The 27,503-nt window shown below is 43.6% G+C and overlaps 1 protein-coding gene across 1 annotated transcript in view; it reads left to right on the plus strand.

The window, feature by feature from the left end:
* Positions 1-3,067: 3,067 nt before the first annotated feature.
* IFT56 (intraflagellar transport 56) overlaps positions 3,068-27,503 on the plus strand; it is a 64,777-nt gene continuing 40,341 nt past the window's right edge. Inside the window, exons 1-8 of the mRNA XM_060196656.1 lie at positions 3,068-3,266; positions 3,710-3,847; positions 10,074-10,166; positions 12,525-12,639; positions 14,284-14,333; positions 15,381-15,526; positions 17,749-17,920; positions 24,817-24,891. Coding sequence (XP_060052639.1) covers positions 3,264-3,266; positions 3,710-3,847; positions 10,074-10,166; positions 12,525-12,639; positions 14,284-14,333; positions 15,381-15,526; positions 17,749-17,920; positions 24,817-24,891 — 792 coding nt within the window. The 5' untranslated portion in view covers positions 3,068-3,263. The remainder of the gene's footprint in view (positions 3,267-3,709; positions 3,848-10,073; positions 10,167-12,524; positions 12,640-14,283; positions 14,334-15,380; positions 15,527-17,748; positions 17,921-24,816; positions 24,892-27,503) is intronic.

The following is a 27,503-nucleotide window of genomic DNA, read 5'->3' on the forward strand; positions in this document are numbered from 1 at the left end:
TGGCAAAGCAGTGCACTATCCAAGTAAGCTATGTAGCCAGTCCTGTCTTGTTCTTCCCATAGACTTTGGTGAGGGTTCTTGTTGGTTTTTAATTGTGGTGGTGGGAGGGAAGGTTTAGAGAGAGGTGCTAGGAATTTAACCCAGGACCTCACACCTGCAGAACTATATCCCCTGCCCCAGGATTGTGGTCTTTAATCAGGCTTATGGACGTTTCACTACAAGAGTGAAATCTGGAGTTCAGTTTTGGTAATACCCAGCTGGTCCAAGAAAATATCACAGCTAACATTTAGTTGCCAGCTTTGGGGAACATAGAAGACCTTGAAACCTTCTTTGCATGTGAGTATCTTCCTTGTTATGATGTAAGAGGTTCTAAGTATGGAACCTGGACTTGAACAGCCTTTTTACAGACCAGAAAGCTTAAAAACCAGCTGAACTTGTCTTCCTGCATCTTTGCTTTTGGAAGGAAGCAAAGGTGCAAATCTTTCTAGAAACCAGAGGAAAGGATAAAGGTGGATTTGCAGTAAAACCCAGAAGCATTATTCACCAGGTGAACTGCCTTCCTTCCAAAGTGAAGGCAAAAAAAGTTGACCAGCTTCACCAACTGGTGAATGGTAACGTGACCCCACCACCACCATCACCACTGCAGAGGCCAGGCAATGGCACACCTGGTAGAGCGCACATGTTACCACGCACACATGTTACCATGCACACATGTTACCATGCACATGTTACCATGCACACATGTTACCATGCACAAGGTTGGAGCTTACAGTCCCCATCTGCAGGTAGGGAGCTTCACAAACTGGGACAGTGCTGCCAGCCTCAACCTTCTCTGTTTCTATTAGAAAAGAAATAACAAGGGGGGAAAAGGACCACCAGGAATATTGGATCTGTGCAGGCATGGAGGCCCAGTAGTTAGTAAATCAATCAATCAATCTATACTATGTGTATCATTTACCTTCTCTTGCTATAGATGCTAGTAACATGAGACTTAGGCATCCCTGAATCCTGACAAGTGACCATATTTGGGTGTTGTTTTTTTTTTTTTTTTGCTTGTCGTTACAGGGGCTTCATCTCCCCAAGATGACTTTTTTAGATAGAAAGAGAGTGAGACAGAGGAAAAGAGACTACAGCATACCCAGTGTGGTGGGGACCGGGCTCAAACCTGAGTCATGCACATGGCAAAAGAGGCTCTCTTGGGGGAACTGATAATAAGGTTTATTGCTCAGAGATTCTGGAAACATTCCACCTTATGACTCTAGGTTTCTTTTTTTTTTTTTTATTGGTCCCATGAGGCAATAAGTAAAACACGCGTAATAAAAAAGAAAGGAATTAAAAGGGAAAGTTTTATTCTTTGGCCAAAGGGAGGTAGAAGAGTTCATACTCTGAACACGCCGCACTTCTCCCCATTGGAATTTAAACTACCCTTCTCCTGAGCTGAGTAAACAATAAGGGGACTGGGAAGGAACAGCACTTGCTAATATCTTTAACCAAGTGATGGAGAAGCTAGAGAGAAACACACAGAAAGAAGAGACACACTACAGGTCGTTGCCTCTGTGAGGGGCAGAGGCTCCTGTGGGGGCGGGGAGAGTGGGTCACGAGTGAGGGTGTCTGTTCACCTGATCGCCATACCTGGGCTTATTAATTTTTATCTCAGCTGCCACCTTATGTGGGCAGACTTCACTTTCAGACTTAAATTGTGTATGATTGCACGGTGATCTTATGAGGACAAGTCCACATTACAACAATAACAGCACAGAAATCAGTGAGCAGTGAAGTGAGGAGAGGGATAGGAAGGGAGGGGGCAAAGCACCCCAATTCTGACTCAGGACACTGGCCAGCAGTGGAGACCAGCTCCAAAGAGGGAAGGGACACTTCTCCTGCCAGAAGGTCCTGGAAAGTTCTCCCCTGAAGCCTTCTCTAACAAGCTGGGGCTTAGCACGACAAACACACAAAACATTTGGATCAGGGTAGGGGAGACAGCATAAACATTCTGCAAAGGACTATCATGGCTGAGACTCTGAGGTCCCAGGTTCAGTCCCCTGCAACACCATAAGCCAGAGCTGATCAGAGCTCAGGTGCGAAATATGTGTGTGTATGTATACATATATACATACATAAATTTTAATCTGTCGAGGTTATTAAAATATCTGCGCACATGTGCCAGGTGGGTTCAGGAATGGGATTGTTGAATGGATCCACAGTCCTTACAGCTCCTCACTGAGAATGGGCATAACTACAGAAATATGAAACTGCTTTGCTGAACTCCCTATTGAGCTACATTTTCTTTTTTATTTTTATTTTTATATTTATTTATTTTCCCCTTTGTTACTCTTGTTGTGGTTATTGATGTCGTTGTTGTTGGATAGGACAGAGAGAACTAGAGAGGGGAGGGGAAGACAGGGGGAGATAAAGATAGCCACCTGCAGACCTGCTTCGCCGCCTGTGAAGGGACTCCCCTGCACGTGGGGAGCCGGGGGCTCCAACCGGGATCCTTACACTGGTCCTTGAGCTTTGGGCCCAGTGCGCTTAACCCACTGTGCCACTGCCAGACTCCCTGAGCTGAGTTTTCTTTATACCTTCTTCTTCTAGCGTTTGCCCTTCTTCCATAGCCAGTCAACAGCGTCAGGTGGAGCCTGATGTAAAGTTTCGAGACCTCCTTTGAATCTGGAGAGGTGGCAGTCGTTGACTAATCTGGAGAGGTGGCAGTCGTTGACTATGTGGGTCATAGTCTGTCTGGAGCCGCAGGGGCAGTTCAGATCGTCTCTGGCTCCCCAGCGATGGAATATAGCGGCGCCGGCCATGGCCTGTTCTTTATACCCTATATACTTCCAGCACCCGCCGAGCCCCAGGTCACGTGACGGCCAGAGCCCCTCGTTGCTCTGGCTCCCAGCCGCGCTCTGATCGGAAGTGGTCCTTGAAAATTATTTTCCCCCGGAAAATAAGTGTATCTGGCCCAACAATGCCGCTCTTCATTCAGGTTTTCCCACATCAAACCCTCGACATGAACCCTCGAACTCTCCATTGCTTCGCATAACTGGGCAGTCTTCTCCCAGAAGCTATTTCCCACTTGCAACGGCAGATGCAGTGCAGAACCAATATACCGAGTCATATCTGTTTCCCTCCGGAGCACTTTTTTTCTTACGGACCTGCCGGGCGGAGGGGTTGCCGTGGAGACGGAAGAGCGGTGCTGATGCGGAGAGGACCTCACGCCCAGCCGGTGCTGTCCACCTGCCTCAAGGGGCCCCGGGACCGACGCCAAGATGGTCAGTGGCTCTGAACAGTGAAGGGGGGTGGAGCTTGGAATAGGCCCTGGCGCTGGAGAAAGAGAGGCCGGGGCATCTTGTGGGCCAAGTCCAGGGGTGTCAGCGGATAGGGACCCCTGCCTCGCAGCTGGAAACAGCTGGATGCTTGCTGCCCTCTGTGCATCCCTTCCCCACCGCTGCCCCGTGTGAGGCCTGGGCTGTGCAGAAGCATGTTTGCTGTCTGCGGTTGAATTGGGGGTGATCCAGAAGTTGGGAGCCGCTCCAGCTTCGGGGTGATGACCCTTTACCCCGAAATACTTGCCTTCCCTGTGACTTCGTGGGCAAGGGTCGGACTTGGCCATCCTGGGACTGTCACGCTTAATCGACACCTTCCTCATCCTCGGAGTCAGCTCACATAGCTGGATTGTTTGTTTTTTCTGCTTCCCCCCACCCCCACCCCCCAGATGCTCTCAAGGGCCAAACCCGCCGTGGGCGGGGACCTGATGCAGGCAGACAAAAGAAAAAAGAAGAGCGGGAAGATCCCAAAGCTGGAAGAGCTGCTCTCGCAAAGAGATTTCACTGGAGCTATCACCCTGCTGGAGGTAATGTCTCAGGAAGGTCGCCTGTTGAGGGTGGGGGCAGAGGTAAAGGTGGGTGCTCGAGCAAGATTGGTCTGCTCTGCTGTTGGCAAAGGTGAGCTTCTTTAAGGAACCCCCTGTAAATCTAGCCAGACACGGATTCCAGTCTAGACTAACTGTAGAGGTGACTGAAGATGAGTTAAAAGGATAAACTGTTAAAATGGATATATATATTTTTTTTTAATTTTTAAAATTTATTATTGGATAGAAACAGAAATTGAGAGAGGAGTGGGAGATAGAGAGGGAGAGAGAAACCTGCAGACACACTTCACCACGCATGAAGCTTTCCCCATGCCTATGGAGACCAAGGGCTTGAACCCGGGTCCTTGCGCACTTAACCAGGTGTGCCACCCACTAGCCATATATATATATTTTTTTTCTCTCTTTTATATTTTTTAAAGATTTTATTTATTGATTCATGAGAAAAATAGGAGAGAGAGAAAGAACCAGCCATCATTCTGGTACATGTGCTGCCAGGGATAGAACTCAGGACCTCATGCTTGAGAGTCCAATGCTTTAGTCACTGCACCACCTCCCAGACCTTCCTTTCTTTCTTTCTTTCTTTCAACCAGAGCACTGCTCAGCTCTAGCTTATGGTGACACTGGAGATTGAACCTAGGGCTTTTGGTGCCTCAATTATGAAAGTCTTTTCATAAAAATATGTATTTTTTCTATTTTATATGAAATGGAGAGTAACAACACACACATGCACACTTACCAGGGCAGAACACGACTCCAGCATAGGGTACTCTTACCAGCTAAGCTATTTCCCCAGCCATTATTCTTACTGTTGTTGTTATTATTATTATTATTCTCCTCCTCTTCTTCCTCCTCTTTCGTCTTTTCTACCTCTCCCCTCTTGATCTCCCTTTTTCTCTTCCTATCACTTTGAGAGGGTTATTAGTTTACAGTACAGTTGTTGACACATGGGTACAGTGTCTCATCTCCTCATGGTAAATGTTTGCAGAGCACTGTCTGCCTCAACTTGGGTCCTTTTCCAGCATCATGCTGCAGGATCCCCAAACTTCCTTCACCCCTCACCTTCCCCTCCTTCCCCAGAGCCCTTTCCTTTGGTGCAGTATAGCAACTTAACAACAACAACAACAAAAGATGCATTTATGTGTTTTCATGGGAGAGGTACCAGAGCACTGCTCAACTCTGGTATCTGGTGGCACTGAGCATTGAACCTGGGACTTCTAGGGCCTCAAGCATGAAGTCTAGTGAGCTTCCACTTCACTATCTCCTTGACCCTGGACTTTTTTTCTTTTTAAATACGATCTAGAACACTTTTATTTTTATTTATTTCTTTTTATTTGACAGGGTGGAGAGAAATTGTGGGGGAAGAGATAGAGAGGGAGAGAAAGACAGAGAGATACTTGCACCACAGCTTCAGCACTCATGAAGCTTCCCCCTGCAGGTGGGGACCAAGGGCTTGAACCTAGATCCTTGCACATAGTAACATGTGTGCTCAGTGAGGAACACCACTGCCCAGGCCCTTTTCTTTTGAAGAGATTTGTTTCATTTCTATAAAATGAGGTAGAGAGTTTCACCTGAGAGAGATAAGATAGAGCACAACTCCGCTGTATACAGCAGTCAGCATCCAGTGAACCCATCTCCTTTGGAGTTATTTCTTCCTTCTTTTCAAATTATTTTCATTTTTCTTTAATATTTTATTGATTGATTTGTTTTTTTTTAATTTTGGTTATTTACTTATTATTGGATAGAGACAGAGAGAAATTGAGAGGGGAGAGGGAGATAGAGAAGGAGAGAGACACCCGCAGCCCTACTTCACCACTCGTGAAGTTTTCCCCCTGCAGGTGGGGACCAGAGGCTTGAACCCAGGTCCTTGTGCACTGTAATGTGTGCACTTAACCAGGTGCATCACCATCTGCCCCCCCTATTTATTGATTTATTTATTTGAGGCAGAGAGAAATTGAAAGGGAGGAGGAGATAGGGAGAGAAAAAGAGAGACACCTACAGACATGCTCCATTCACCATTTGTGAAGCTTCTCCACTGCAGGTAGGGGTTTGAACCTGGATCCTTGCACATTTTAACATGTGTACTCAACCAGATGCACCACCAACTGGTCCCAATTATTTTCATTTTTATCCAGTTGTAAGCAAATAGGAGCAGTATTCACCAACCCCAGCTTGGCTCTTCTTATACCAGTGAAAAGTGATCACCAGTTTAACAGGCACAGACATACAGGTTTTTGGAAACCTGCCCCCCCTCCAGCCCTGTAGCTCATCAGGGTGCTGTTACTTGACAGGAAAGGGACTCTCTCTGCTGCTTTTCCCAGCATGAGCCATAGAAGAGGTTGGCTGCCACCTTGTAGCCAGTCTGATATAGAGCAAGTTGGGGTTAACAAAATCAGTCCACAATGATACCAAGGAACCTGCATTTTAGACAAGTGGCCTCAGTGTCTCTGCTGTAGATGGTTCAGTGGCACTGCACTTTGACAGGCTGCTTTGAGGGAGGTATGTATGACAGGAGAGTGAAGGGTATATGCCTCACAACAAGCCTGGCTGGAAGTGCTACGATTATTTCCGCAAAGCAGGACCTCAGTCATATTCCTCAGAATCTATCTGCAAAAGTAGTTTTTTTTTTTTAACATTTTCTTGTTTATATATTTTCTTAATATTTATTTATTTATTCATTTATTTAATTATTCATTCCCTTTTGTTGCCCTTGTTGTTTTATTGTTGTAGTTTATTGTTGTTGTTATTGCTGTTGTTGCTGGATAGGACAGAGAGAAATGGAGAGAGGAGGGGAAGACGGAGAAGGGGAGAGAAAGACACCTGCAGACCTGCTTCACCACCTGTGAAGCGACTCCCCTGCAGGTGAGGAGCCAGGGGCTCCAACCGGGGTCCTTTTGCGGGTCCTTGAGCTTTGCTCCACGTGCACTTAACCCGACTCACACAAGAGTACTATTAATTAGCATTATAAATCTCTCTTCACCTTCTGTATAGTTCTGTGTCTTACTAGTATTTTATTTAGAAAAAAACGTTTTTTCTCTTTAAAATTTTTTTATATTTATTTACTTTCCCTTTTGTTACCCTTGCTTTTTATTATTGTTGTAGCTATTATTGTTGTAGCTATTATTGTTGTTGTTATTGATGTTGTCGTTGTTAAGATAGGACAGAGAGAAATGGAGAGAGGAGTGGAAGACAGAGGGAGAGAGAAAGATAGATACCTGCAGACCCGCTTCACTGCCTGTGAAGCGGCTCCCCCCTTTCTCTTTTTTTTTTTTTCTCACTCATACTGATCATTTATTGGCTAACAGTATTTGTCCTCACTTTTAAAAATATTTTATTAGTGATTGAATAATGATAAAATTTTAAGATAACAAGTGTATAATTCCATGCAGTTCCCATCACCAGAGTTCTATGTCCCATCCCCTCCATTGGAAACTTCCCTATTGTTTATGCCTCTGGGAGTATGGACCAAAATTATTTATTGGGTGAAGAAGGTAGAAGGTCTGGCTTCTATAATTGCTTCACCACTGGAAAAGGACATTGACAGGTTGATCCATACTCCCAGCCTGTTTCTATCTTCCCCTGGTGTGGTAGGACTTCCCCTGGTGGAGAGGTGAGGTTCTGGGGCACATGAGAGAGATACAGACAGAAAGATATACATAGAGAAATTGACCAGAGCACTGCTCAACTCTGTCTTATGGTGGTGATGAGGACTGAACTTGAGACCTTGGAGTCTCAGGCATGAAAAGCTTTTGCAGAACCACTATGCTGTCTCCCCAGCCCACTAGTGTATTATTCAGTAACTTGATTAACTCTTCTGGTGTTAGCATCTTTGAAGTGGGGGAGTTGATGTTCTGGAAATCAATACCCTGATCATAGGCATAGACCTAATTTATGTCAGTCTCTGTCTCTCTTTTTTCTTTGCTTTAAGGTAATGGCCACATTGTCCTTGTTGGGTAATGCTCCTCTGCCTTCAGATTGTCAGGGAGGCTCTGCTCTGTGCTTGTATTCTTAGACGAACCAAAGTGCTGAGGTTGTTTGGGACTGGTGACTGCCCTGGTTTGGGGTGGGAAAGTCTCATGGGCTCTCTCCTGTGACTGCAGGTGATTCCCAGGTTAAAGGCAGGGAAATCTTAAGAACTTCTTCAGGCTTGAAACATTGTACTCAGATCCACAGTATTTGGTGAGAGGAAGATTTGCACTATTTTGAAATAGTGATGCCAGGCTAGAAAGCACTGCAGGATATCTTCACTGTGTAGAGGCCACAGCACCAGTCCTCTGCAGCAAGGTTTTATAAATAAACACTTGATAACTCACCAGTTAATGTTTCACCCATGTTTTGGATGTATCATCATGTAGACTGAGAAAACCTCACCATATCGTGGTAATTCAAACTTCTTCAAAAGTTTAGTTTTTGGGTTTTTTTTCTCTCCTTTTTAAAAAAAAATTATTTATTTTCCCTTTTGTTGCCCTTGTTGTTTTTTATTGTTGTTGTAGTTATTGTTGTTGTTATTGATGTCATTGTTGTTAGGTAGGTCAGAGAGAAGTGGAGAGAGGAGGGGAAGATAGAGAGGGGGAGGGAAAGACAGACACCTGTAGACCTGCTTCACCACAGGTGAAGCGACCCCCCCCTACAAGTGGGAAGCCGGGGACTCGAACCAGAATCCTTACCCCGGTCCTTGCACTTCGTGCCACATGCACTTAACCCGCTTTGCTACTGCCCAACTCCCAGGACTTTCTTTTTGCTGACTGAATAATTCACAAATATTTGTTCGTGGTAGACATGAGGCTGGTGTTCTGAGCACCCTTAACCGTTAGAGGCCCCTGTAAGTCTGCTCAAGGATCACAGGGTGATTTACTGAGCTGTTCTCAGTGTAAGCTTATTGCTTGGACTGGGGAGGCGGCTCACTCAAAAGCAGTGGGGAGGCAGAGCACATGCCTTGCCTGTGTGTGTCCCTGGGTTTGACCCCTAGCACCGAATAAGACAAGAAAGTAAACAAATAGGAGCCAGGTGATGGCACAGCAGGTAGAGCACACAATTACCATGCACAAGGACCTGAGTTCAAGCCCCTGGTTCCCATGTGCAGGGGGAAGCTTCATGAGCAGTGAAGCAGTGCTGCCGGTGCCTGGCTCCCTCTTCCTCTCTGCTTCCCCTTCCCTTTCAATAATTCTGTCTCTATCCAAAATAAATAAAATGAAATTTAAGAAGGAAGTAAGCATGCACACACCCTCATAGATGCAGAGTGGTACTTTGGCCTCTCATTGTTTAGAAGGCTGCACCCTATGCGTAAATAAGTACACGTCTGTACTGACGGAACAGGCTCGATGTCTGATGTTGCTGCAGGAGCGTGGATGATGAGAAAGTGCATTCTGGAGGCAGATTTTTACTTCAGGTTCCTGTTACTGCACTTAACACCTGTGTGTCCTCGGATTCATTGTTTAATTGCTTTAGCCTTTCTTTATTGTTTGGCAGGAAATGTTTCACATCCATACTTTTTTGTGTGTGTGTGTGGTGCCAGGAATCAAACCCAGGGCCTCATATGTGGAAATCATATGCTCCACCACCCACCTACATCCCTGGCCCTACCTGTAATTTTTTTCTAACACTTTTAATTTTTCTTAATTTTTATTATCTTTATTTATTGGACAGAGATAGCCAGAGATCAAGAGGGGGAGGGGAGATAGAGAGACACCTGCAAACCTGCTTCAACGCTCTTGAAGCTCTCCCCCTACAGGTGGGGACCAGGGCCTCAAACCTGGGTCCTTGCACACTGTAATGTGTGCACTTAGCCAGATGAGCTACTGCCTGGCCCCCCTACCTGTAATTTTATTTAAATCTTTTTATTTATTTATTTTCACCAGAGCACTGTTCAGCTATTACTTATGCTAGTTCAGGGGATTGAACCTGGGACCTCAGAGTCTCAGGACTGAGAGTCGTCTTGCATAACCATGATGCTAGCTATCTTCCCGGGGCCTCTATACATAATTTTTATATTTTTTACATATTGTTCTGAATTACAATGAAGATAGCTCTTAAATATTTTTTGGAGTAAGATGTTAATAAATACAGAAAAATAAATGAGAGATGCTTATAAATATAAATTTGTTATAATTACAAGTATGGTTTTAGTTAAAGAGCTGAGGTATGGATTTAGTTAAAGGGCTGGCTGTTCAGATCTGTTCGTCATTTTTTTAACTGAATGTTTCACCTACAGTTCAAACGTCATGTTGGAGAGCAAGAACAGGACACCAATCTCTGGATTGGTTATTGTGCTTTTCATCTTGGTGACTATAAGAGAGCTTTGGAGGTGAGTGAAAATAAACATACACACATTCCCATGCACAAAGAACCAGGTTCGATTTCCTGCTTCCCACCTGCATGTGGAAAACTTCACAAGTGGTAAAGCAAGTGCTGCAGGTGTCTTTTTCTCTCTCTCCCTCTTTATCACCCCCTTCTCTTAATTTCTTTCTGTTCTGTCCAATAAAATAGAAAGGAAAAGAAAAAAGAAGGAAAAAATGGCCACCAGGGGGAGTCAGGCGGTAGCGCAGAGGGTTAAGTGCAGGTGGCGCAAAGCACAAGGACCGGAGTAATGATCACGGTTCAAGCCCTCGGCTCCCCACCTGCAGGGGCGTTACTTCACAGGCGGTGAAGCAGGTCTGCAGGTGTCTGTCTTTCTCTCCCCCTCTCTGTCTTCCCCTCCTCTCTCCATTTCTCTCTGTCCTATCCTTCAATGACAACATCAACAACAACAACAACAAACAAAAAAATAAAACAAAAAAACAAGGGCAACAAAAAGGAATAAATAAATAAATATTTTTTTAAAATGGCCATCAGGAATAGTGAATTTTAGTAACAGCACCAAGCCCTATTGATAACCATGGTGACAATAAAAATAAATAAACAAAACCCATGTCGCTTCAGAAACCTTTTATGTTCATGTACATGTATGTATTGGGTTTGCTTTTAATATTTATGTACTTTTGTATTTTTTTAAATTTCTTTATTGGGGAATTAATGTTTTACATTTGACAGTAAATACAATAGTTTGTACATGCATAACATTTCCCAGTTTTCCATATAACAATACAACCCTCACTAGGTCCTCTGTCATCCTTCTTGGATCTATATATTCCACCCACCCACCCCAGCGTCTTTTACTTTGGTGCATTACGCCAAAAAAATTTTTTTGCTCAGCTCTGGCTTATGGTGGTGCAAGGGATTGAACCTGGGACTTTGGAGCCTCAGGCATGAGAATCTCTTTGCATAACCATTATGCTATCTACCCCTGCCCTGTACTTTTGTATTTTTAAAGACTGATTAATTCTTAAAACAGAAAGGCCAGAGTACTGTTCAGCCTTGGTACATAGCAGTGCTGGGGATTGAACCTGGGACCTCTGGGACCTCAGGCATGCAAGCCCTGTGCTCTGATGCTGAGAAAGGTTCTCATTTCTCATGTTTAATATTTGCTTTTAGATAGATACCAATGCTATTATACAGCATAGTACCATTAGTACTTAAAGTAAAATCTTCAATCAGGAAAAATGAGTTATATTGATAAAAAAAAATTAATGAATCTCTTCTCAAAAGTTTACCTTATTTATTTATAGGAGGTGTTGTTACTATTATTATTTTGATTTTATTTGCCTTATTTTTGTTGGGTAGGACCAAGAGTAATTGAGAGGTAAAGGGAAGATGGAGAGGGAGAGAGACAGAGAGACACCTGCTTCACTGATTCTGAAGCTTCCCTCCTCCAGGTTGGTAGCAAGGGTTCGAACCTGGGTTCTTAGGCACTATAATGTGTGTGCTCAACCAAGTGTGCCACCACCTGGCTACTGAAAGTATTATATTTTCAGGTATAGTTTTAGAAGTTGTCTTGGTCATTTAAAATCCTTCCCAGCCAATGAACAAGCTACAGGACTGTGAACCTGGATAAAAATTAGAGATTATTTTACATAAAACACTTTTTAATGTATGAATGATGAGTTTATTTTTATATTTAATATAAAATTTATTTTATTTTATTATTTTATTTTATTTTTTTCTACCAGAGCACTGCTCAGCTCTGGCTTATGGTGGTGCGGGGGCTTGAACTGGGACATTCGAGCCTCAGGCATGACAGTCTCTTTGCATAACCATTATGCTATTTATCCCCGCCTATATAAAATTTACTTTATATAAATTTTTATTTGATGGAACAGAGAGAAATTGAGAGGGGAGGGAGCTAGAGAGGGAGAGAGAAAGAGAGACACCTGCAGCATTGCTTCACCGATCATGAAGCTTCCTCCCTACAGGTGAGGGGACCGGGGGCTTAAACCTTATACATGAAAACATATGTACTTAACTGGATGTGTCATCACCTTGCCCCCAAATGAATTTTTAAAATTTATTTATTTATGAAAGAGGTATGGAGAGGAAGATACAAAACAAGAGAGACCAGAGCACTGCTCAGCTGTGGCTTATGGTGGTACTGGAGATTGAACCTTCAGATTCTCAGTCATGGGAGTCTTTTGCAGAACCATTATGTTTTCTTCCTAGCCTATTAAAATCTTTCCATGTATTACTTGAAAAATGTAATCTAAGGCTATTTGAAGAACCTGCCTAGCTGAAATGAGAGTGTTCACCACCAGGTAATATGGAAGTGCTTACTGTTTACTATCTATTTCAGGAATACGAAAATGCATCTAAAGAGGAAAATTGCAATCCTGAAGTCTGGGTGAACCTAGCCTGTACCTACTTTTTTCTTGGGATGTATAAGCAAGCTGAGGTAGCTGGATTTAAAGGTAAAACTGACTTTGTCAGTCTCTGGTATTGATCACTGACAGTGAGTCATTTTTAGAGACTTGAGAATTTATTTAATTTTCTTTTTCTTTTTCTTTTATTAAGGGGTGGTTAATGGTTTACAGCACAGCTGTTGACACCTGGGTAGACTTTCTCATAAACTACGGCAGGTGTCTGCAAACATTCTCACCCCCAGCTTAGGTCTGTTCACCATCATGTGCCAGGACCGAAGCCTCTCCACTCCCTCCCTCTTGGCCATCCTCCACAGAGTCCTTTACTTTGCTGCAATACACCACACCTATCCCAAGTATTACTTTGTGTTTTCACTCTGTGTCCTTGTTTCTTGTGCTCTACCTACAAGTGAGATCATCCAGTATTTGTCCTTCCCTTTTTGGCTTACCTTAATCAATTGAATGATTCCTTCAAGCTCCATCCAAGATGACGGCAAGGGAGATGACTTCATCATTTTTAACAGCTGAGTGGTATTCCATTGTGCATACATACCACAACTCTCTTAGCCACTCATCTATTGTTGAGCATCTGGGTAGCTTCAAAGTTTGGGCTTTCATAAATTATGCTGCTATGAAAAATTCCCTTTTCTACTGAGAAAAATAAACCAAGAGACATTATAAAGCTAAAAAAATTTTTTTTTCTCTTCAAAAAATATTAGACCTGTGGGATGGGGAGACAGCATAAATGCTTATGCAAAAAGCCATGAATGTCAGAGGCTCTGCAGTCTCTGGTTTAGTCCTCAGTACCATCAGCAAAGTAGTGCTCTGGTTAGAAAGAAGAAGAAGAAGAAGAAGGGGGAGAGGAAGAAAAGAAGAGGAGGAAGAGGAAGAGGAAAAGATTCTTGGCCTTGAGCACCATTATGATTAAAGGAAGAGTTCATCTCTATGCTGCCTACTCCTCCCTCATTCCAGCAGAGTTGGGCGTGGTTGTTGAAATCCTTATGACTGCTGATTGTATACTTGTTTCTTGCCAAGTAACTTCAGCTTGAGGAATCCAGGCACCTTCCTTTTGGCTTTACTTGTCAAGATGGTCAACTAACTTAGGAGGACTACACTCAGATTTACACATTTGAGTAGGCAAAAGGAAATGAAGGAGGATGAAGAGTAGTTAGAGTACAAGTCAAGTCAAATTCAAAGAAATGTTGAGAAAGTGAAGTCAAATTCAAGGGAATGTTTGGGAATTTGTTAGGCAGAATGCATCGAGGGCAGACCTTTTAAAAAAAAAATTTTTTTTTTACTGGTTTAATAATGATTGACAGATTGTGGGATAGCAGGGGTACAATTCCATACAACTCCCACTGCCCATATGTTATTTAATTATCGTTAGTTCTGTATCCCATATCATCTATTGGAAGCATCCCTATTTTTATCCCTTTGGGAGTATGGACCAAAGATCTTTATGGGGTACAGAGGTAGACTATCTGGCTTCTGTAATTGCTTCTCTGCTCCATGGGAGTTGACAGGTCGATCCATACCACCACTCTCTTACCTGCTTAAAGCAGAAGCACAACTGAATCTACTAGGTGAGAATTTGGGTAGACTTCTCTAAGTCTCATGCCATTCCTACAATAGACTAAGTAAGAAGTGAGAAAATTTGAGTTTTTTTTAATAAGCCATTTGTATTTTTCTCCCTAGCTCCAAAAAGTCGACTTCAAAACCGCCTCCTCTTCCACTTAGCTCATAAGGTATTTATGTTTTTATTTCACCCTTTTTAAAAATATTTTCTTCCTCTTCTTATCACTCTTTTTATCACCCCACCTGTGAAGCAACTCCCCTGCAGATGGGGAGCTGGGGGCTCAAACCGGGATCCTTATGCTAGTCCTTGCGCTTTACGCCACGTGTGCTTAACCTGCTGTGCTACTGCCTGATTCCCACATCCTTTTTTAAAAAAACACTTAAGGAGAGCTGGATTTGGGCACCCTGCCACCACATGGGAGCACCATGCTTGAGGGGAACTTCACAGCAGATCAAATGGTGCAGTGTTGTCTCTCCTTTCTCACTCTCTCTCTATATATATATCTCTCTGTCTCTCCTTCTCTCTCTGTCTCTCACCCTTTATGGGAGAAAAAAATCTATAAGTAGAGGTAGAATTGAGCCCCCGTCTCCCCACCTGCAGGGGAGTTGCTTCACAGGCGGTGAAGCAAGTCTGCAGGTGTCTATCTTTCTCTCCCCCCTCTGTCTTCCCCTTCTTTCTCCATTTCTCTCTGTCCTATCCAACAACGACGACATCAATAACAGCAATAATAACTACAACAATAAAACAACAAGGGCAACAAAAGGGAATAAATAAATATTAAAAAAAGAAGAAGAAGAAGAGGTAGAATCATGCAGGTGTAGATCACCACAAATAACTCTGGTGACATAAAAATAAAAATTCAAAAAATATTTACTTATTGGATTGGTTTATTTAAGGATAATGAGAGGAGGGGAGGAGAGAAGAAAAAGGCTTGTCAAACAAGAACAGGGAGAAACTAGAAGGAAACAGAAGACAATAAGAGGAAGGGTGACAACTCAAATAATAAATAAACTGTTCATTAAAAGCATTCCCTTGCCAAAGCTATGTCTTCAGAGGCTATTTTCTTTCTCTATCAAGAGTAGGATGAAGACAAGGAACTGAAGGGAGATAGGAGGGAGAGAAAGTAACCAAAGAAGGAGTTCAGATCTCTATGGTAGAGAGAATTCTTTCCCTAGCAGCCCTCTAACGTGAGCCTTTTTCTCTCACACAACTTTAGTTTAACGATGAGAAGAAATTGATGAATTTTCATCAGAACCTCCAGGATATCACAGAAGATCAGCTGAGCTTGGCTTCCATCCACTACATGCGGTCTCACTACCAAGAAGCAATCGATATCTACAAGCGGATCCTACTAGATAACAGGTCTGTGTCTCTGGAGTCCTCCTCTCTCTTCTGTCACTGCTTTGGCTGAGGGTAGCTGCTGTCCCTTGGGCCTAGTATTACCAGGCATTCAACTATTCAGTCAGTAATCTGGTGAGATTGAAGGCATGTTACTGTTGGGCTGGAGAGACAACATAATGGTTACGCCAAAAGACTTCCATTCCTGAGGCTCTAAGCTCCCAGGTTCAATTCTCAGCACCACTGTAAGCCAGAGCTGAGTAGTGTTCTAGTTTCTCTCTCTCTCTCTCTCTTTTGATAAATAAAAAATAAATTCTTTACTTGCCTAGCTCAGACTTTTCCCATCTTTGTTTCATTGTCACTGTTTTTTTTTTTTTTCTTCTCTCACTCTCTCTCTCTTTTTTGTCTCCAGGGGGCTCAGTGCTAGCACTATAAATCCCTGCTTCTGGAGGCTATTTTTCCCATTTTGTTGCCCTTGTTGTTGCCCTTGTTTTGGTTGTTGTTGTTATAGCTGTTGTTGTTGGGTAGGACAGAGAGAAATGGAGAGAGGAGGGGAAGACAGAGAGGGGGAGAGAAAGATATACACCTGCAGACCTGCTTCTCCACTTGTGAAGTGACTCCCCTACAGGTGGGGAGCTGGGGGCTCGAACCAGGATCCTTAACGCCAGTCCTTGCGCTTTGACTACATACACTTAACCCGCTGCGCTACCACCCAGCCCCCCTCTCTTTTTGTGTGTGTGAAATCAGGACCCCATTTATGTATGATTTCTTTAAAGTGTGATATTTATTTATTTATTTATTTATTTATTGGCTAGAGACAAATTGAGAAGGGAGGGGGAGCTAGAGAAGGAGAGAGAGAGACACCTGCAGCTCTACTTCACCACTCGTGAAATTTTCCCCCTGCAGGTGGGGGCCAGGGTCTTGAACCTGGGTCTTTGTGCACTGTAATATGTGTGCTTAACCAGGCGTGCCACTGTCTGACCCCTCGTGTGTGCTTTCACCATTCCTGGGCTGACTTTTTCATTCAGAGAAAGTAAGAGGGACACAGCACAGGAGATCCCCTGGTGCCCCGTCACTCCCCTGCAGTGTCAGCACCTGAATGTGGGCCCTGCACCTGGTGAGCCTCTACCCGGTGAGCTAGCTCCACACCCCCTTGTTATCCTGTGTGTAGTTTGTTTTATTTTAAATAAGAGACAGCAAGAAATACGGAGAGAAAGAGACCAGAGACTGCTCAACTCTGGTTTATGACGGTGCAGGAGACTGAACTTGGGACTTCGATGCTTCAGCCATGAAGGTCCCCCACCCCCAGGGTCATCACCACTTCTGGTGCGTTCAACCAGGTGCGCCACCACCCAGCCCCTTAACGCCACTTTTTGGTGGCCATTTTCCCCCCTTTCTTTCTATTTTACTTGACAGGACAGAGAGAAATTGAGGAGAGGGGGAGATAAGAAGGAAGAGAGAAAGATCGACACCTGCAAACCTGCTTCACCACTCATGAAGCTTTCGCCCCTGCGGATGGGGAGCAGGAGCTCAAACCGAAGCCCTGGCCCTGGTGATGTGTGTGCTTACACGGTGCGCCACCACCAGATGCCCTTCCTCATTCCCATGCCTGCTCACCATGTGGACATGCATTGTTCGCCTCGCCTCTGTTCTGTGTGCTTATTTGCATTTATACTCACTAAGAGCACAAGTTCCCTTTTTCAGCTTCAGTTGGTAGCAGCTGAACTTTTCTCTATTTGTCATCTTTTGTTCAACTTCTTTTTTAAAATTTATTTTATTTATTTATTCCCTTTTGTTGCCATTATTGTTTTATTGTTATAATTTTTGTTGTTACTGATGTCATCATTGGGTAGGACAGAGAGAAATGGAGAGAGGAGGGGGAATACAGAGAGGGGGAGAGAAAGATAGACACCTGCAGACCTGCTTCACCGCCTATGCAGCGACTCCCCTGCAGGTGGGGAGCCAGGGGCTCGAACCAGGATCCTTACGCCGGTCTTTGCGCTTTGTGCCACATGCACTTAACCCGCTGCGCTACCACCCGACTCCCTTTTTGTTCCACTTCTATCACAGCTTCAAATATTACAGTACAAAAAGAAAAACATACTGACCATATCCTGCCTTCTCTCTTTAAAATGATGAGTTCCTGTCGGCCTTGCTGTACAGCTGAGACACTCAAAATATCTTCATCATTTGACATTTCTACAGGGTAGACTTCAACTGTTTCCCTTGATGCTTTCATCTAACAGGGAATACCTTGCCCTCAACGTTTACGTGGCCCTGTGCTACTACAAGCTGGATTACTATGACGTGTCCCAAGAAGTTCTGGCTGTTTACCTGCAGCAAATCCCTGATAGCACCATCGCACTCAATCTTAAGGCCTGTAATCATTTCCGCCTTTACAACGGCAAGGAAGCTGAGGTAGCTACTGAGATGCATTTTTGGCTGACTTAACCCCAGTTTGCATTATGTCACACTCTCTAGGATGTTCAGGAGCTGTACTCCCTGGAATTCTTGATTAATGTCCTTTTGGTACTGCCATATGTTGGGTAGGCAAAAAGAAAGGGAAAGGGGAGATAGGTAGGTAGATAGACAGGCTGACAGAGACAGATACATACAGTACTATTTCCCCACTTGTGAAGCTTCCCCCTGCAGGTGGGAATGGGGTGGGGGGGTCGAACCCAGGTTCCTCCTGCATGGTAATATGTGAGCTTAACCAGATATGCCACCACCCATCATCCCCACCAGTATTTATGATTCTTTCAGAACCTAACTCTGTAAATATTTATCGGTTATTCTTTTTTTTTTTTTTGCGCGTAACCCGCTGCACTACTGCCTGACTCCCTATTCTTTTATTTTATTTTATTTATTTATTTATTTATGAGAAAGATAGGAGAGAGAAAAAGAACCAGACATCACTCTGGTACCTGTGCTGCCGGGGACCAAACCCAGGACCTCATGCTTGAGAGTCCAGTGCCTTATCCACTGCGCCACCTCTCGGACCACTTTATCAGCTATTCTAATAAGAATATTGACTTCTGAATTTTCTGTGTGTCTGCTATATTGGAGGTGATCTTTATTTAGATGAGCATCTTAAATGTGTTAAAAACCAAACCCTGTTGCCCCTTCCTCTCAAACACGTTTGTGGCTCTACACTTGAATGTCACGTCACCAACATGTAAATCACGTTAGAAGCTGAGGCCAACCATCATTCTTGTCTTCCTCCCCGTCTACTTACCAGTCAGTTGCCATCAATTCTGTGTCTCGTGCCTCTTCTCCTGTGCCACTACTTCCATTCAGGCATTCCTTGTTTTTGTTTGTTTGTTTGTTTGTTTTTTATCAGTACTTGAGTTCTTTAGTTTCTCTTCCTCTCGTCTTATTCTCCCTAGTCCAGCCTTTGAGTTTGACTCACACAACATTCATACTTCCGAAAATGCCTTCCTTGCTAAACTTGTTTCTCCTTTAAGGTTGCCCCCCAACACTCCCCCCCCACCCCACCCCACACACACAACAGTGATAGACATTTTATACATATTTAGGCATTGTAGTCCAGGAGGTGGTGCAGTCAGTAAAGCATTAGACTCTCAAGCATGAGGTCCTGAGTTTGATCCCCAGTAGCACATGTGCCAGAGTGGTGTCTGGTTCTTTCTCTCTCCTCCTGTCTTTCTCATTAATAAATTAATCAAATCTTTTTTAAAAATACTTAGAGTGGACTAGGAGGTGGTGCAGTAGGTAAAGCACTGAACTCTGAAGCATGAGGTTCTGATGTCACCAGTATCACATGTACCAGAGTGATGTCTGGTTTATTTTCTCTCTCTCTCTCTCTCCTGGTGTTAGTAAATTAAAAAAAAAAAAAAAACTTAGGAGGCTGAGAAGATAGCATAAGGGTTATATAAAAAAGAGAGAGACTTTCATGCCTGCGGCACCAAAGGGTCCAAATTCAATCCCAGCACCACCATAAGCCAGAGCTGAGCAGGACTCTAGAAGGGGAAAAAAAAAAAAAAAGAAAGAAAGAAAGGAAGGAAGAAGGAAGAAAAAAGAAAAAGAATCGGCTCATTTATAGCCACTATGCAAAACACTTTCAATTCATTGTTTAATTTGCCTGATAATCTTGTGGATAAACTCATAAAGCTGTCATTTTATAGGACACTCAGAGAGCGAAGCAAACCATGCACTAAGCCCTGCTTTTCTGTTATTGAGCACTTTATGCGCACACACAGGTATATAAATCATATAGAGAAAGCATGTTCTGTATCTATACACAGACCCGTATATGTGTAGAGAGAGATGTTTCTTTTAATATGTGGATATTTTTACATTAACCCAATGGAGGGAGATATGCTTGGAAATTACTTCCTTGGCTGTTGCTTTAATGTCAGAAGGGACCAAAATTAAAATGTAAAATTTCTGCATGTGTCAATATTTTGTTAATTTTTATTGTTAAATAAAAATTAACAAAATAAAATAAATAATTATTAATAAATAAAATATAAATAAAATAAAATATAAATAAAATATATAAATATAATAATATAAATATATAAATATAAATATATAAATAAAATAAATAAATAATAATAATAAATATAAATAAATAAATAAATAAATAAAATAATAAATTAATAAATAAATAAAATAAAATATAAATAAAATATATAAATATAATAATATAAATATATAAATATAAATATATAAATATAATAATATAAATAAAATATAAATAAATAAAATTAAATAAAAATTAAATAAAAAATATTGTTAAATATTGTTAATATTTATTCACTTTTTATTGCACTTATTGTAGTTATCATTGTTATTGATGTCACTGTTGTTGGATAAGACAGAGAGAAATGGAGAGAGGAGGGGAAGACAGAGAGGGGAAGAGAAAGATAGACACCTGCAGACCTGTTACACTGCTTGTAAAGTGATTCCCCTGCAGGTGGGGAGCCGGGGGCTCGAACTGGGATCTTTACGTCGGTCCATGCACTTTGCGCCACATGCGCTTAACCTGCTGTGCTACTGTCCGACTCCCATGGTCAATATTTTTAAATCCTATTCTTGTCCCCAAAACAGTTCAAGCTAGCATCATGCCACCCTAGCTTAGGGAGAAGAGAGAAATAAGTTGAAAGTAGCAAAATCACTGTATCCAAGCACCCTTCATCATGAAAATACAACAAGGAGTTAAGTGTCACCATGCTTCACACTGAGGGGAGAGTCCACTTCTGAGTAAGACAGTGTGTGATGGTTGTGGGGAGGAAGTGGATGGAAAACACATGGCCAGATTCTTTTTTATCTGCTCTCTTTCTTTCTTTTTTTTAATATTTAATTTTTTATTTTAATGAAGGAAAGATGAGAGCACTGCCTAGCTCTGGCATATGTCTGGTGGTGCTGGGGATTGAACCTGAGACCTTAGACCCTCAGGCATGAAAGTCTTATACATACTCACTGTTATCTCCCCAGCCCTTTCTGCCTTATGTCAATAAAGTTGGTCAGTTATGACAAAAGAAAAGCCCGCCAGTTAAATTGCCTAATATGTAACTGCACAGTGCTTATACTCTTCACTCCAAGACTCTTGAGTTTGCCTACTTGGCTAGTTTCCAGCAACAGTAATTTAATAGTGAACTGGATTTGCAATTTGATCTCTTTTGAGTTTTCACCCTTTGCTAAGAACAAAAGAAGTATATCCATGCCTTTCTACCTGTAGCCAGTGTTGGGGACTTTGCTAATTTTAGTGTTAGGCTCAGCCTTTTCAGTGCTCAGATGTTCTCTGTCCTTTATGTGGTTAGGATGGGGAGTGGAGGTGAGCACTGTTCTGTAGGTCAGAAACTGCACTATTCTGCACAGTCCAACACCACCCCAAAGACGTGCTTTTTTTTTTTTTAAATATGCTGCTCTTGGAGGCTACTTTTCCCATTTTGTTGCCCTTGTTGTTGCCCTTGTTGTGGTTGTTATTGTTGTTATAGCTGTTGTTGTTGGATAGGACAGAGAGAAATCGGGAGAGGAGAAGAAGGCAGAGAGGGGGAAAGATAGACACATGCAGACCAGCTTCACTGCTTGTGAAACAACCCCCTGCAGGTAGGGAGCGGAGGGCATGAACCGGGATCCTGAACCCACTGCGCCACCGCCCAGCCCCCAGGTGTGCTTTTTTATTTGGAAGCGTGCAAGTGTAGTTGATATGCTGGTTTTGTGATATGTTCTAGCAAGAGATGATTATGTCAAATGTTTCCCTAGTTCTTTTTCTTTTTATTATTATTAACTTATTTATTTTCTTACCAGAGCACTGCTCTGCTCTGGTTTATGGTAGAGCCAGGAATTGAACCTGGAAGCTTCAGATGTGAAAGTCATTTTGCAATACCATTAGGCTATCTCCCTGGCTGTCTACCCTCAGTTTGTTTTAATAGCGCTTGGGTATAGTTTGTATTTATGCATGACAATTTTGTTAAGGCAATTTGAAATCAGGCATTCTGGGGTAGGGATTGCATGATGGTTATGCCAAGGGACAACTTCCAGAGGTGCCAAAAGGCTTTCATATCTCAAGCATCGAAGGTCTCGGGTTCAATCCTCAACACCACTACAAGCCAGGGCTGAGCAGTACTCTGGCAAACAAATCAAGAAACAAGCCTCTGTAGAGACCTGGCATCCTACTGGCAGCTTGCATAGCAGACTCCATATTTTATTATGTGGTCGTTCTCTCCACAAACACCAATAGCATTTAAGAAACTTCTCACAGTATCTTCAAAGTCCTGTGCTTTTTTTTTTTTTTTTAGTCTTCCTGGTTTTTTTTTTCTTTTTCTTCTATACTGTACTCTGAGAATTTATTCACATTCATCTTCCCATCCATTTTTTTTCTTTAAACCATAGAATTGTTCACCCCTGTCTTAACGGTGGTGCGGGGAGTTGTGAGAGGGGTCAAACCTGGGACCTGGAAGCCTCAGGCATGAGAGTCTATTGTCATAACCATTATGCTACCTCCCCCACCCCACCCAATTTTAAATGTATTTTATTCCTTTTAATTAAATTTTTTTTTAAATTATAGTTTTGAAAGAGAGAGAGACACCACAGCACCAACACTTTCTTCAGTGTGGTAAGAACCAGATTTGAACCTGGGTGATGCACACAGCAAAGCAGTGCACTATCCAAATGAGCAATTTCTGTGCCCCCATCATTTCTTAAGATTTATTATTATGCATGGCAGGGGAGGAGAAAGAACAGAACAGAGCACTGTTCAGCCCTGGCATACGGCAGTCGGAGAGTTTCAAGCATGCAAGCCTGGTGTCCTTTCTCTGTTCTGTTCACCTTCCCAACCCTTGTCTATCTCTCACCTATTTCTTTTTTTCTTTTTTTTTTTTGCCTCCAGGGTTATTGCCGGGTCTCGGTGCCTGCACCACAAATCCACTGCTTTTGGAGATCATTTTTTTCCCTTTTGTTGCCCTTGTTGTTTTATCATTGTTGTGGTTATTATTATTATTGTTGTTGTTGCTGTCATTGGATAGGACAGAGAGAAATCAAGAGAGGCGGGGAAGAAAGAGAAGAGGAGAGAAAGATAGACACCTATAGACCTGCTTCACCGTCTGTGAAGCAACTCCCCTGCCAGTGGGGAGCCAGGAGCTCGAACTGGGATCCTTACTACGTCCTTGCGCTTCGCTCCACATGCGCTTAACCAGATGTGCTACCGACTCCCTCTCTCACCTATTTGTAATTTGCTTTCAGTTCTGGTGTAGGAAATTCAGGAATTTTAAGACTGATCAAGGAGAAAAATGAGATCACAAGGGAACAGTAGCAAAACCAGATTTAATTTGAATGACCCTGACAGATTTTTGTGTGTGTGTATGTGGGAGGGGGTGGGGAGTCTGTGACTGTGGTCAGACGATGGCCCTCCAGTTTGGGGGGACAACTAGGAGCCTCCCAGAGGATAAGGGGTCATACATATGTAACCCTCTAGCCACTGGAGCAGCTGTGCCATGGTTCAGCTGGGAGAGGACAACCTTTCCCAGGAGCTTGGACCCAGGTTTGAGGTGTCTTTCCCCCCCCCCCATGACATGTGGGAGCAACACAGACAGCACAGCTTTACAGTTGGAGTGGCGCTGTGGTGTCTCCTCCTTCTGTCTCTATATGAATTAAAGAGAACAAAATAAAAGTCCACCAGGAGTTGTGGAATGGCACAGGCATGAAGCCGCATATTCACACCCAGCTTCCGGTCTGGATCCCCAAAGCTGGGGTGAGACTTGGAGCCTCCCAGCTACTCCATCCCCCAGCCTGATGCCCACGCCCATGTCACCCCCCCACCCACATTCCTATGTCCTCATGATGCTGTGGATGCCCACTGGTGAGGGGGGCGGGGAAGCTGGGGGCACCACCAGAACCCTCTGGCTCTCCTTTTTTATAAAAACCCTTCCTTTCTCTTGCTCCTTGGTTATCTCCATTTCCCTGAGCACTGCAGCCTGCATGCTTTTGCGGCCGGAGTCTGTGCTGCTTCTCTGTCAGGTTATCTTTGTGTCCTCTATGCAGCCTTTGAAAAAAATGGCCTGGAGGGGACCCTTCAGTGGTGCATCTGGTAGAGTGCAGGTGTCACAGAGTGAGAGGGCCCAGGTTCAAGCCCCTGATCCCCACCTGCAGTGGGGGAGCTTCAGGAGTGGCGAAGCAGTGCTGCAGGTGTCTTGCTTTATGTCTCCCTCTCAGTTCCCTTCCCTTTCCCTCTCGATTTCTCTGTGTCCCTGTTAGGGAAAAAAACAAGCTAGCAAAAGAATAAAGACGCTGGTAGCAGTGGATTTGTCTTACAGGCCCCCAGCCCTAGTGATAATCTTGGCAGGGGGTGGGAAAAACAAAAAAGAAAAAAATGACTTATAGGAATCAACTATATTCTCTTTATTTTCTATTTTTCTATTATTTATTGGGGGGGCAGAGGTAGAGAGAAAGTGAAAGAAACCACAGCATCAAAGGCTCCTTCAATGTGGGGTGGGGTAGGGCGGGGGCTAGGTTGGAACCTGTGACTCACATGGCAAAGCAGCAGTTGCCTTGGTCCACTTTACATTATTTCTTAGCAAATGAAACAGCAGGGTAAGTGGCCCAGGAGGTGGCGCAGTGGGTTAAACCTTGGACTCTCAAACATGACATGCCAAGTTGGATCACTAGCTTCGCATGTACCTGGGTGATGCTCTGGTTCTCTCCTCCTCTCTACACAAAGATAGATAAATACATCTTGAGAGCCAGAGAGACAGCTCATGTTAAATTGTGTGAACTATAAGGCAGTGTATCCATGTGTGGCATCAGAGGTATGCCCTTATCATTTTCATAAACCTTTCCTTTTTCAATTTCAGGCAGAACTCAAAAGTCTGATGGACAATGCTTCCTCTTCCTTTGAGTTTGCAAAAGAACTCATCAGACACAATCTGGTAAGTACTCATTTCCTGTCTTTAAAACTAACTGATGGCATGGTATTGCTTTGTTACTTTCTGCCGGTTTCAGGTGAATGATGTGGTCACTCACCACCTGCACACGCTTCGATCCCTTGAGGTTGGCACCCCCACCCCACCCCCTCCCTTTACATGCCCATCTTCACTAGCTGGAATTTTTTTTTTAATTAATAAAAAGGAATACAACTCCACACAGTTCCCACCACCAGAACTTCACATCCCATCCCATCCCCTGATAGCTTTCCTATTCTTTATCCCTCTGGGAGTATGGACCCAAGGTCATTGTGGAGTGCAGAAGGTGGAAGGTCTGGCTTCTGTAATTGCTTCCCCACTGAACATGGGTGTTGACAGGTTGATCCATACTCCCAGCCTGCCTCTCTCTTTTCCATAGTGGGGTGGGGTTCTGGGGAAGTGGGGCTCCAGGACACATTGGTGGGTTTGTCTGTCCAGGGAAGTCTGATTGGCATCATGGTAGCATCTGGAACCTGGTGGCTGAAAAGAGAGTTAACATATAAAGCCAAACAAGTTGCTGACTAATCATGAATCTAAAGGCTGGAATAGTGCAGATGAAGAGTTGGAGTCTCCGTTTTGATGATAGACTAGCTGGAATTTACCCTACTGTGCTACATCATAGCAGATAGAAAGACTAATGTGTATTAGAATGATGCTCTGGTTCTCCTCCCCCTCCCCATTGATAAGTCTATAATAATAATAATAATGTTATTATTATTATTATTATTACCTGGAGATAACTCATCCAGTAGGGAGAGTGTCTTCCCATGCCTGAATCCTTGGCACCACATGGGAGCAACACAGCACTGGGGGAAGCTCCACAGATGGTAGAGCAGTTCTCTGGTCTCTCTCCTCTCTCTCTTTTTTTTTTGTCTCTCTCTCTCTCTTTTTTAATTTATTTATACCTTTTTGTTGCTCTTGTTGTTTTATTATTGTAGTTATTATTGATGTCATCATTGTTGTATAGGACAGAGAAAAATGGAGAGAGGAGGGGAAGACGGGGGAGACAGACACCTGCAGACCTGCTTCACTGCTTGTAAAGCAACTCCCCTGCAAGTGGGGAGCTGGGGGCTCGAACCAGGATCCTTACACCAGTCCTTGTGCTTTGCGCCACCTGCGCTTAACTCGTTGTGCTACCGCCCAACTTCCCTTCTTTTTTTTAAACCAGAGCACTGCTCAGCTCTGGCTCATGGTGCAGGGGACTGAACCTAGGATTTTGGAGCTTCGGGCATGAGACTCTCTTTGCATAACCATTATGCTCTCTACGCCCCGCCCAGTACTATGGCCTACCCCCCTCCCCACCCCCAAAATAAAAAGAATGGAAAAAATGGGGGGGGTTTGGGAGGGAGCTCACCTGGAAGAGCATAGCTCTGTCATGGGTGAGGCCCCAGGTTCAAGCACCAGCACCATGTGGAAGCACAGCAGCTCCAGGGGAAGGCCCACAGGTTGTGGAGGGGTCCTCCAGCATCTCTCCCCCCCACCACCTGAACATTGAAGTGGAGTGGACAGGCCGGCCCTGGAATGGGCATGTGTCACACCCTGGTGCTATAGAGAAACAAACAGGAGGAAAGTTACCCCTGGGGACAGTACAATTGCCCCATCCACACCGCATTAGGAAGCTTCAGTGTTGTGGTCTCTTCCACTCTCTGCTTCCCTGTCTCTACCTAAAAGAAGTAAATAGAAAATTTAGAATAGAATTAAATAGATTTTTTTTTCATTTATGATTAATAGAGAGTTAGATTACAAGGTACAGTTCCACACCGCACCCAGCACCAAGGTTCTGTCTTCCCACCTTCCGAATAGGTATTTTGAGGCAGAAAGAAGAGGTGACGTAGTGTTGGGAGAGCAGTGAAGAGAATGTGGACAGCTGCTGACTTGAGCGCTAGACTTGGGCAGTCAGAGGCCTCTTGTCCCCATCTCTTGGAATGTGCCTTTCCACAAGCTTCTTCAGGAATACAGCTTAGGGGAGTTAGGCAGTGGTGCACCAGGTTAAACACACATAGTATGAGGCGCAGGACTAGAGCAAGGATCCCACTTCAAGCCCCTGGCTCCCCACCTGCAGGCGGGTCCCTTTACAAGCTGTGTAGCAGGTCTGCAGCTGTCTTTCTCTCTCCCTCTCAGTTTTCCCCCTCCCCTCTAAATTCTCTCTGTCCACTTCCCTGGATTGAAGACACCACCAATGTGTCCTGGAGCTCAGCTTCCCCAGAGACCCATCCTACTAGGGAAAGAGAGAGGCAGACTGGGAGTATGGACCGACCAGTCAACGCCCATGTTCAGCGAGGAAGCAATTACAGAAGCCAGACCTTCTACCTTCTGCAACCCTCAATGACCCTGGGTCCATGCTCCCAGAGGGATAGAGAATGGGAAAGCTATCGGGGGAGGGGGTGGGATATGGAGATCGGGGGGTGGGAATTGTGTGGAGTTGTACCCCTCCTACCCTATAGTTTTGTTAATTAATCCTTTCTTAAATAAATAAAAAAAAAAAAAAAAGATTCTCAAAAAAAAAAATAAATAAATAAATAAATAAATAAATTCTCTCTGTCCTATCTAAAAATAAAAAAATTAAAAAGTGGCCACAA

This window comes from Erinaceus europaeus, chromosome 8 (assembly GCF_950295315.1).
Source record: "Erinaceus europaeus chromosome 8, mEriEur2.1, whole genome shotgun sequence".
In the NCBI taxonomy this organism is placed as follows: domain Eukaryota; kingdom Metazoa; phylum Chordata; class Mammalia; order Eulipotyphla; family Erinaceidae; genus Erinaceus; species Erinaceus europaeus.